The 12,634-nt window shown below is 33.4% G+C and overlaps 1 protein-coding gene across 1 annotated transcript in view; it reads left to right on the top strand.

The window, feature by feature from the left end:
• Positions 1–2,311: 2,311 nt before the first annotated feature.
• Positions 2,312–12,634, top strand: part of LOC106463336 (calpain-B-like) — a 44,581-nt gene continuing 34,258 nt past the window's right edge. The window contains exon 1 of the mRNA XM_013923359.2: positions 2,312–2,536. Within this exon, the coding sequence (XP_013778813.2) occupies positions 2,486–2,536 (51 nt within the window). The 5' untranslated portion in view covers positions 2,312–2,485. The remainder of the gene's footprint in view (positions 2,537–12,634) is intronic.

Raw genomic sequence — 12,634 nt, 5'->3', positions numbered from 1 at the left:
ATGTAAGACCAATGACACATTAGTACATGGAAGCATTTTTCCAATAACCACTGATACCAGATCGGTAACTCAAAGTGTAAGAAGTTACAAGACGGTTATCAATTACTATGCTTACAAAGACCAGTAGCTTAAAAGGCTAGTGTAGTTATGGATGGATCAGACAGCTATAATAATTTCCCTTTACTCGTAATCATAAGAAAAAGAGAATTTTTGGAAATGAGAGCTTTGGTTATAGTGTTGTTAATACACTTACACCCATTTGACCGCCATAAATATTTGGTTTTCTAAGCCTTTTCCGCGAAACTATCTTCGCTTTGTATGTTTGTAGTTTTAGGTACAAATATCAAAATTAATATTATTTCCAAAACTTTAAGTTCTACCTTATTCCAAAGAGCAACAAAATAAAGCAAGTCAATTTTAGAAACAATTTTATAATCGCGGTAGCGACATATTTTAACAATATACTTTACTCGTGAATAAAGCTTAAAATAATCAACATTTAGTAAACATTTTGTTTCAAACTTTGTAATACTAAAATAAGTTGAATTTATGAATTTATTTAAACCATGTGTCTCCCTTGTAATTACAGGTTTCTTATTGAATAAACTGCAAGAAGCCACCTGATAACTTCTATTTGGAGGTTTGAATTTCGCGCAAAGCTACATGAGGGCTATCTGCACTAGCCATCCCTAATTTAGCAATGAAAGTCCAAAAGGAAGCCAGCTAGTCATCACCACCCATCGTCAACTCTTGGGCTACCAACGAATAGTGGGATTGACAGTCACACGGTTGAAATGGCGAGCATTTTTTGGTCGGATGGGGATTCGAACCCGCGACCCACAAATTGCAAGTCGAGAGCCTTAACACTTGGCAATGCCGGGCTGTGTGGAGGTAAGCACAAAGCTACCCAATTGTTCACCACGAGTATCAAAACTCGGATTTTATTGCTATAAGCCTTCAGACTTACCATTGAGCCAAAGGGGGGGGGGGTGCCTAACAACAAAGATTTTAAGTTCTACTTCGTACACCTTCAGTTGAAAAACAAAACATGAATGAGAATGGGAATTTTATCAAGTTAACAATAAATAAATAACTGATTTCATGATTATAATTGCCAGAAGTAGTTATCATTCAAAACTACAGTTCCAGAACTTATTTAGCAGCCATTGTAGCCGCCACCAAAGGAGTCCTGGGTATATATTCATGTGTAACTGACGTCAGTAATAACTTATGGTATATGGAACAAATTCGTTCTCAAGAACTTACATGTATTTTAATTTCTTGGTTGTGTTAAACCGGAATTAGCAAGTACTTATATCTGAATCCATTAAGTCGTTCCAGTTTTAACTCCCAGAATGTGTTTCTTGAAATGCAGAGGAACGATAAAAGCGTTAAACAGGATAGTTTAATAGACTTTATAAATATAGTAATAAATTTTGAGAAACTGTAAGAATCTCATATACCAAACAAAAATAAATAGATGCCAGCTAGACTTATTCAACCATCTTTATGTTTCATAACATTAATGTTGTCTTGTAAAACTTACCTGTAAATCTAATCTCTCATTTATCAAAAAAAGAGCTACTCTCATTGACAGTCAATAAAATATAAAAAAAGGTTTAAATAATGATTTTGGATCATTTATAAATATATAAAAAAACAGAAAATATCAAGGTATTTAATATGGTTGTTTTATTACACCAAATGCCACATTTAATTTTGCCTTTAGTTTATTTAACCTGGTTCAGTGCGTTCAGTAGGCCTATGTTAAGAAGAACGACACCGCCCCTGTAAGATACTAAAACAATTTATCTACCAGTTGATACATGAAGCCTTTATTATAATAATTTTCACAAACACCAGTGAGTTTTCTTTAAATGTAAAGGTACACACACACACACACACACGAAAGGATACAAAAGCCTCGGCCAAATTTGAAGATGTAGTCGACAGATGGTTGTAATTAATTATCGTTATGAAATGTGAGACTGGAAAAATGTTCCTCAAAAATATTATTTCATATAAAGAAATATGTCCTTAATACTTTCCATGTTAAAATCCTTGTATATTGAGTAATTACTTTAGTTACTTGGACAAACAATAATTACTAGTCTGATATACATGACCAGATCTACTAACAACAAATCGCCAGGTATAAATAGTTTCCTCTCCACTAGTTACTTAGAATTGCGCATGTGCAAGCTGATGAGTAATCCCCAAACGGTATAATCTGTTACGCTACTCCATGGGCCAGTTATTTTGACATTCCCTGGTGGCAGAATCTACAAGCTGAATTATCGTCCAGAGTAAGAAACACATTGTAACTGACGTATAGTGGTGATCAGACGAATGAAAGGGTGCTTGTAATAACAGTGGGTTTAATTGGAGAAAGCTAAAACAATTACTACTCATATTATTTGATTAATAAATTTTTACTATATTGGAAGTAATAACAGCAGTGTGTAAATTTTTCATTGAGTTAACGATGCCTTATCTGTTGGAAAATCAAGGAACGCCAATTGAGGTGCATTTGGTGAGTAAGTAACGCAATAGGGTTACTTCGGTATGTTATTGGTAAGGAATATATTTTCAACTTTAATTTTCTTCTAACCTTCTACAGTATATTTTTATTTTTGAATTAGTAAAGTGAGTTTTCAGGGATTGCACTCTGATCTGGAAGCAAAAATTATATGAAATAGTTAGAACTGAAACTATGGTAATTAGAACTTGCAACTCTACGTTCTTTGTAGTTTCTTTAGTCAACTAAATAAATAGGTCTAAGGAATTTAATAATACTTACATTTTGGGTTTGTAAGGGCTGAATTCGACAGGACTCTGAACTATATGTATCTCGGACTGTAAAGTCCAGAATTTATTTTTGGGCAAATGTTATTGTTAAAAATGATATTAACAGCATACAGTTTTAGGAGTTTAAGACTTGTTAAAATTAAAAGGGCTGAACTCGAACCCAAAACTGTGCTCGTTTTCATTTTGTCATTTAATTTCTTCATGTTCAGTTTCTGGCGTTAGAGCAAAATCTACCTTAAAGAAATCAGGATCAAAGAAGATATTTTCTTCATTCTTCTTGCAAGAATTCGAAGTTCCATTTGATCAAAAAACCTACCTCAGTTGTTTATTTATCTGGTTTTATAAACAGTTGGTTCAGCTTATAGTGAATTTATCTAATCCATCGTCACGATCGTCTGACGAATCTTTGGGCTCCATTAATTCACAGTATCGTTTTTTCTTTGTTTTATACCTGTAAGAGACGAGAAAGAAGGTAACGAACAACTCACTATGGTAAAGTGGCGAAAGTGACAATAAGTTGTTAAGACAAATCTTGGAATGAATTATAAAATTATTAACGGTTTCCGGTGAAAATTGTATGTTTGTACGTTTAAGTTTAGACAAACGCTGACTAGTAAACTTAACGCATGAAATAGGTTTTGTGTTTTGTTTGTTTGTAATTAAAGCACAAAGCTACACAATGGGCTATCTGTGCTCTGCCCACCACGATTGTTTATTCTGTTTATTTGTAATTAAGCACAAAGCTACACAATGGGTTATCTGTGCTCTGCCCACCACGATTGTTTATTCTGTTTATTTGTAATTAAGCACAAAGCTACACAATGGGCTATCTTTGCCCTGCCCACCACGATTGTTTATTCTGTTTATTTGTAATTAAGCACAAAGCTACACAATGGGCTATCTGTGCTCTGCCCACCACGAGTATCGAAACCCGGTTTCTAGCATTGTAAGTCCACAGACATGCCATTGTGCCACTGGGGGGCCACATGAAATATACATATTGAGTTATATATTTGGCTTAACATTGATCTTCCTTTATTTTTCAACAATTATTATATTTTAACCCACTTCCCGCTAAATCTGTTTTTTAAACTTTATAAATAACCAACCCAGCAAGTTATTCAAGAATGTTTGAAAAATTATAGATATAAAAGGAACATCATACGCCCAGAAGAAAGACGAAACTATCATTGAGTTGTAACTTTTTTAGTTTTAAAGCTAAACTAAACGGTAGTCGGTTTTATTCAATCACTACAATGATTTCCACCAAAAACTGTCTGCTAGTGGATCAGCGTAAGTTTATGGACTTAAAACACTAAATTTCAGGTTCGATTCCCTGTGGTGGACAGAGCGCAAATAGCTCAATGGGTAGAACAAAAAACAACATATAAGTTCTCTCTTCGTATTATAGACCACGTGGTACAGTTATTTTTATTAAAGACAGCACTTCATGTATATGATTAAAATTGATTAAAAGACTGTCCCCACTACAATTGTCTCAGCAGTAAGTTTAAAGATTTATAACGCCAAAAACCCATGATGGACACATACAAATACAGCCCATTGTGAAGCTTTATGCTTAACAACAAACAAACGAAATTAGAAGACTAATCTACAAATATTTCAATAAACATAATTCATAAGGTTTTTTGCTTTAGAATAACAGTTATTTGATATTAGTTTTAACTGTTAAACTATAGTCTGCTTAACGAAGAATACACAGTATTTTGACAAAACAGAAAACTGGATCTCTAATCAGACAAGATGTTTGAAACTCAAAATAATATATGTTCAATATAGAATTAAATAAGTATTTAACAACGAGTTAAAAATGTATTCAGACTCAAACTTTTATTTTTATTGTTTTTATTGTTTTTTTTTATTAATTATATCAAGTTAACTTGTGATAAATTATCTCTCTATGCGTCGCTAGCTAGCTAACATTTCGTCTTAAATTTACCACTATAATAATTGTGAATAATTACATTTACTTTATGGTGGCAAGCATTGTTTATTACTAAAGTTCGTTTTTTTGTTACATTTGTTGCTTTTGCCTCTAAGGTGAAGTATGAGGATATTTAAACATTTAATTAATTGAAACAAGCAAACAAACACATATTTAAATAGAATATAAATCTCAGGGTGGTTGCTTGAAGTTAGTTTATTAATTTTGGTTTGTTTGAAGTTAACCACAAAGCTAAACAATGGGCTACCTGTGCTTTGCCCGCCACGGGTATCGAAATCCGGTTTCTAGTGCTGTAAATCCGAGTTAGTTCGTTACAACTGTTTGGTTTTTTTGGTAAAAAAATTGACAAAGAAATTAGCCAAGGTATATTTATATAATATTGATTAACAACATCGATTTAAAATTAAATATCATGAAACGTCTATAATAAAACAGGACTATTCATTTACTTTGTGAAATAAAATAAATTAAACAGCTGGCCTAAAATATACAAAGCTGTTTTGAAGTAAAGTTGAATAAGTGACGGCGAGTTATTTATCCACCAAACAATATTCCTTGTTGTTTTTTAAACGCAATTTGCAGTAGATTTTTGACGAATTACATACTGTTTAAAAACATTATTGTAAATTAGTAGATTACAAATTCATATAATTCTTGATACAGGGTTCTAACGTAGTATAAAATGCACAAGATGTTTAACCTTTTAACTATACATTTTTGAAGCCTTCGAACTGAAACCAATCCATTACTTCACTGGTTGAATGATGAACATTTTTAAAAAGTGGCGAAAGCTTATATACATATGAAACTCAATATGAATGATAAGTTGAGTAATGTACATATTTTAATCTATTATAATATTATATTATTATGATATTACATATTTTAATTTTTCTTGTTTTCTTGGACATCGGTTAACTAATAATGTTTATGAACTGTAATAAAAGACAAAAACATGGGTAATGCAGCATCCACAATTCTAAACAATGATCTAAAGGTGTCTGACATTAACGTTTTTCTACCATTCTTTTGTAGAACTCTCTAGAGTTAATATTGTTAAACTGAAACATGAATCACTTTGAATCCTCCTCCGTGAAGGAATAATGGATACCATCAGAGATAGGAACTGAAGTTTAATACTGTAGTGGTAAGATGAGTTGTACGTAGTTTTATCATGGGTGTGACCTTTTCACAGGATTAACTGCCACACCCTGAGTATGTTATTAAACCTATTGAATTTTCTCGCACATGACCATTAACAGATTAATAAAACTTTATACATTAAAGTCATTTTAAAAAACTAGGAAAGTAAAATTTTAGATCCTTTCCTACTCTCTTGAAATGGTAATTATTGTTTGACAATTATGCCTAAAGCCTGTTGCCAAATCTGTTGAAGTGTAACAGTTCGTCTAAGATCATTAGTTTGATGTACTAAAATAGTAAACATGGAATTTAATGTACACATTTCTATACATTCAATATTTTATTGGATCGCCAGTTTTAAAATTCAGCAGCCAACACCATAAGAAATGTATATATATATATATAACAAAGAGAAATATAAGCCGACGAGATACAAGAACAAAAATGAAGATTACAAATGTTGCTATACATGTAATAAGAAGTGTCCTTTGCAAGTTAATAATTCTTTATCAATCTAAGAATTGGATCTATTAGTTCTCCAACTTAACTTTTCCTTGTCCTTCTAAGAATTGGATACATAGTTTCTCCAAGTTAACTATTCCTTATCCTTCTAAGAATTGGCTACATAGTTTCTCCAAGTTAACAGTTCCTTATCATTCTAATAATTGGATCTATAGTTTCTCCAAGTTAACTATTCCTTATCCTTCTAAGAAGTGGATACATAGTTTCTCCAACTTAACAGTTCCTTATCCTTCTAAGAAGTGGATACATAGTTTCTCCAAGTTAACTATTCCTTGTCCTTCTAAGAAGTGGATACATAATTTCTCCAAGTTAACTATTCCTTATCATTCTAATAATTGGATCTATAGTTTTTCCAAATTAACTTTTCCTTATAATTTTAAGAACTGGATCTATAGTTTCTCCAAGTTACAAGTTCCTTATCACTCTTTCTTATCATTTGTTGTCAAAGAACAAATATTGTTATATCCTATTTTTTAAACTTACTGGGAGTTGAAAAAGGAAAACAATTAACATAAGTCGAATAATATAGTTAAAAGTTTGACTAATCACCCACATTACAGTAGCTTTACCGACGTCCAATCCGTTTGTGTTGATATCAGTTTATGTCGTCCTAAACGTTGATTAAAGATTATACAAATATGGAATATGGTGGATTTGGATTTATTATTAATCCGAATTAATATAAGTAAGTTATAAATGATATAATCTGTGCTAGAGTTACAGGGGGCGTGGCGAATACTTCATCCAGTGTGACAGGTACCGTACACACGCTGACGTACAGGAACTGCGATATAAGTTAACACAGTGAAACCACATAAATTAGCAAAGATCCTGTGTTTATATTAATATTACATCTGCTAAAGGTTTGTGCATGATGATGAATATGCTTGCTAAAGGTTTGTGCATGGTGATGAATGAACTTCCTTAACGCTTCGTTCATAACCATGAAATATTAAGAGAATTATTCAAGATGGGGAAAATTGGAAAAACCCCGAAGTTAAAAACGTTAATTTAGTAGTTTAGCTAAACATCAATAAACTAAATAAACGTTTTAGATTCAATTCCTGAAAATACTGCTTATTAACGATCTGAGACGTTGACTTAAACAATATAGAAACAATTTATCGCTGCTGAGTCGACAACTAAACAGAAAACGCGTAAGCTGTGATCATAATGTAACAAACTTGAACCATTTTTGGAAGTCAAAAACAGGACTTCCAATTGATTGAGTTATGTTTGACTCTGAAAATGATCGATTAAGGGTTAGGTTAATATATTCAATATCAAAAGATTGTTTCGTCTAGTTATGTTAAATATGCAAGCTGTATATTTAAGTTAAATACATAAGTTATATACGTACGTGTATATGCATGTACATAATATTCAAGGTTTGCATTTACACAAAAAAGTTTGATTCGAAAAAAGAGTTTATCAATTTTGCACGAAAATAGTAGATTTCGGAATGTTTCTTTTTTCTTTGCGCACAAAGATTAATTTTGAGTACAATTTACATGTTTGAAGAGCAACAGTTCTGAAAGCATCATCGGAAATAGAATATGAGTGAATTACAATTATTAGTGAATAGCGCAGGTGACTGGGGACTCAGTTAAAACAAAAAGTTAACAAAAAAGCATATCGTTTTTTCCTAAACAAGAATTAAAGTATAAATATCACGTGAATACACAGAGGAAAACCACTCTTACACGTGGCCTCGTTACGTTTCCTAGGCAACAGAGAATTTAGGATGCACTAGACGATACTTTCTGTCACTACAGATATTGCCTCTTTACGTGTGTCGTCATCCATGTATGTGTGTGTGGGGGGGATTTAATGGAATCACTTTGTTGTGCATTTGAAGTGTTCTTGAGTGTATGTAGCATGGTGACACATTAGTTGACAAATGAAGTTGTTAGTTGGAAGCACTTTTTAATCGATATCGCGTAAAAGTCCAAACATATTTGCACCGTCATCATCTCTGATTAATTTTGAATATCTGACTGACGAACTTCGTTACAGGTAATTGGTCCCGACGAACCTCCAGTTACAGGTAATTGGTCCTGACGAAACTCCAGTTACAGGTAATTGGTCCCGACGAACCTCCAGTTACAGGTAATTAGTCCTGACGAACCTCCAGTTACAGGTAATTGGTCCTGAAGAACCTCCAGTTACAGGTAATTGGTCCTGAAGAATCTCCAGTTACAGGTAATTGGTCCTGACGAAACTCCAGTTACAGGTAATTGGTCCCGACGAACCTCCAGTTACAGGTAATTGGTCCTGACGAACCTCCAGTTACAGGTAATTGGTCCTGAAGAATCTCCAGTTACAGGTAATTGGTCCCGACGAACCTCCAGTTAGAGGTAATTAGTACTGACGAATCTCCAGTTACAGGTAATTGGTCCCGACAACCTCCAGTTACAGGTAATTGGTCCTGACGAATCTCCAGTTACAGGTAATTGGTCCCGACGAACCTCCAGTTAGAGGTAATTAGTACTGACGAATCTACAGTTACAGGTAATTGGTCCCGACGAACCTCTAGTTACAGGTAATTAGTCCTGACGAACCTCCAGTTACAGGTAATTGATCACATAATGCGTCCGGTCGAGGATAGGATACAAATTCTGTTTTAAATCTTCAAATGTTTGCAGGTTTTAAAGTTTCAATTCTAAAAAATATCCTGTATACTAAGAGTGTTAAAACTCCATCTCCTTTGTTTTTATATATTTTTCTTATGTCCACACTCGTTTTTTGATCCTCATTACTACAATATACTTCAGATAAAGTGGTAAGTTTATGAGTGATACGAACAAATTAGCAAACTACTACTGCTCAAATCTTACCAAACAAAGATAAACATCAATAGCGATATCAACTTTTTCATTCTTTTTTCATGACAACAGTATTAAGGATTTCGTAAATAACGCGAGTTCAGTAGAGAACGTGAAACCTATTTTTATAGTAGAAGCTATTGTGTGGTTTTATAATAACAGGATGTTTTTGTTCTGGTGACGGAACTCGCTGTTCGTGAGTTCTTTTTAATTTATGTACTCTTTGTAAACACGCTTTTAGTGTATTTTATCATTTCCTAATCATCTCGTCCGGTGAACAACAAATTTTGGGTTATTTTTTACTGTGTCAATAAAGTAACACGAAATCCAACAGTTTTAAAGTAAATTTTGAATTATATATTCTAAAAATAGGATATGTAAGACATAGTCATTTGATGAAAATGGAGGGAAACATTTTAAATCGTATTAAAAATAGTAGTGGAACTGTTATAGTTCTGAAGGAGGACACTAGACACTATCTGCTAGCTATTTTTTACTATACTTAGAAATAAGAGATTATCAAAATATTTCTTCATAATATTCATTAAAATATCATGATTTTACGCCAATACAGAATAGATGGTGTCATTTCTACGGGAAAGCTTGAACTTGTAAATGCCTCTCTCGACTTTTATTTATCAACGAGAGAGACGACATTTGTACCGATGAACTTTTAAATTTAAATGCCTCTCTCGACTTTTAGTTATCAACGAGAGAGACGACATTTGTACCGATGAACTTTTAAATTTAAATGCCTCTCTCGACTTTTAATTACCAACGAGAGAGACATTTGTACCGATGAACTTTTAAATTTAAACGCCTCTCTCCAAATTAGACTCTACTGATTTGTTTTACATATAATCTTATAATTATAAAATCATTCAAAGATTTGGTTATATTCACATAGAGTGTTACAGTTTCACGAATGTTTCATTTCTCGAAATATCCTTATTATTAATTTTTGTTTCATACTCAGCCCAGGTTTCCATATCCAGTTAAACTACAATATTCAACCCAGATTTCCACATTGAGTTAAACTGTAATACTTAGTCTAAGTTTCCAAATTGAGTTAAACTGCAATACTCAGTCTAAGTTTACACATTTAGTTAAACTACACTATTCAGGCCAGGTTTCTACATTGAGTTAAACTGGAATACTTAGACTAGATTTCCATACTGAGTTAAACTACAATATTCAGCCCAGGTTTCCACATTGAGTTAAACTGCAATACTTAGACTAGATTTCCATACTGAGTTAAACTACAATACTTAGATTAGATTTCCGTACTGAGTTAAACTACAATAATCAGCCCAGGTTTCCACACTGAGTTAAACTGCAATAGTTAGACTAGATTTCCATACTGAATTAAACTGCAATAGTTAGACTAGATTTCCGTACTGAGTTAAACTACAATATTCAGCCCAGCTTTCCACATTGAGTTAAACTGCAATAGTTAGACTAGATTTCCATACTGAATTAAACTACAATACTTAGACTAGATATCCGTACTGAGTTCAACTACAATATTCAGCCCAGGTTTCCACATTGAATTAAACTGCAATACTTAGACTAGATTTCCATACTGAATTAAACTGCAATAGTTAGACTAGATTTCTATACTGAATTAAACTACAATGCTCAGCCCAGACTTTTACATTCATTTTACTACACTATTCAGGCCAGGTTCCCACATTCCGTTAATATTGTGACGGTCAATCTCACTTTTCATTGATAAAGAATAGCCCAAGAGTTGGCGATAGGTGGTGTTGACTAGCTGTTTTCTCTCTAGTTTATCGTTTCCAAATGAGGGACCGCTAGCTCAGATCGCCCTGCGCGAAATTCATCAAACAAACATTATAAAAACTATAAAGTTTAGCAACAAAAACAACAACAACTGTCTTTTCCTCTCCTTCAAGATGCTTCCTCTACTTCTAATTAATGTAAAGAAAATTATATCTAACATTAATTTTCATTTTTCAAATTCGCCGGAGGTACATTACAGCCAATACATCACCGCTGGGACAGCAATATTTGATTGGAAGCGTCCCGGAACTTCAGCATCATCAGAGTGTGGACTCACTTTTAACGTTAATCCCAGACTGGACTCTATTAGCAACATTCATCATCAACTTTTGTTACTTATCTGGTCGAATAGATCGTCAGTTTCCTTCCAAAGTGACTCCAAATCTAGAGAAATGTTATGATCCATTCTTCAGGCGGCAATTCGAAACATTTCAGAACGTTGTGATCATTTTAAGTTGGGGTTTTGAGCTTAACGACGTAGATTTTGAACGTTGGTTACATTAAACCATTAGTGGATACGGCATTAGCTAGGTGTAATCATTTTCATACTGAAAAGCATATTGACTTTTTTTTATAGAATTTCATTAATATTTACTTCATAGCTGATGAATAGTTCTACGTCAGAGTTTTCAAGTACATGGTTGGTTTGATAAATTCGTATCTAAAGGATTCTTTGTGATGTACTCGTCCATAGAAAGCAAATAACGATTAATGAGATACATCGACCCACATGATGGTTCTCTATTGTACACCACATTAATGTTGACTTTTAAGACATCATAACGGCCTATAGTTTGGTTTCACGGCTATTATGAGCTGTTGCCTGTCTGTAAAGTCCAAAAGCAGGAAGTTCCCTGCACACAATGAGTGTCATGGCTTACAGTTCATGATACCTGTTTAAGTTCTGGGGGGAATATTCATCAGCGTCTTTTCTTGTGGCTTCTTGGCTTAAACTGGCTGTTTGTAGCATCAACTGTCTTTTATAAATCATATTGAAACAGCATTGCGTCATGGGATTCGCCTGTATGCAAGTTTGCAAGCTCAGTGTGGTAGGGGGCCAATTACTAACTGCAACTGTGCCCTATTGCTCTTGGTACATAGTGTATATTTTATTTACTTAAACCTAGAGAAATCCCCTAAGTGACTCAAATAGGTAGATATTACTCTAAAAACGTCAAGCCATTTGTAAAGGTTTTTAATGAGTCATTGAAATCTAATAAAATACACTGAAGATAACTGGAAGCATATACATGGCATTTGGAAATAGTTAGAACAGGGTAACCAACATATCAAGAAAATTATGTCGAGTATATATATAAGAATGTTTGAGGAGGCTTAAGTTTTTCAGTGAGATCTGTGTTGATTTATTACAAATGCTATTTGCTGAATATGAAAGTGAGCTTGGTTTTCAGAAACTAAGGGTGAGAAATATGGTAATACGTAAATATGGTCACCCGGAAATGTGGTAACACGGAAATATGGTAACACAGAGATACGGTAATACGAAATAAGGCGTTATGTTTCAGGGTACAAAAGTTACCATGGAAGTGATAAAACTTCCAAGCCA

This window comes from Limulus polyphemus, unplaced genomic scaffold (genome assembly GCF_000517525.1).
Source record: "Limulus polyphemus unplaced genomic scaffold, Limulus_polyphemus-2.1.2 Scaffold1381, whole genome shotgun sequence".
NCBI classification, from domain to species: Eukaryota; Metazoa; Arthropoda; class Merostomata; order Xiphosura; family Limulidae; genus Limulus; species Limulus polyphemus.
The sequence above is the reverse complement of the archived record's forward strand: the minus strand, read 5'-3'. Positions and strand labels throughout refer to the sequence as shown.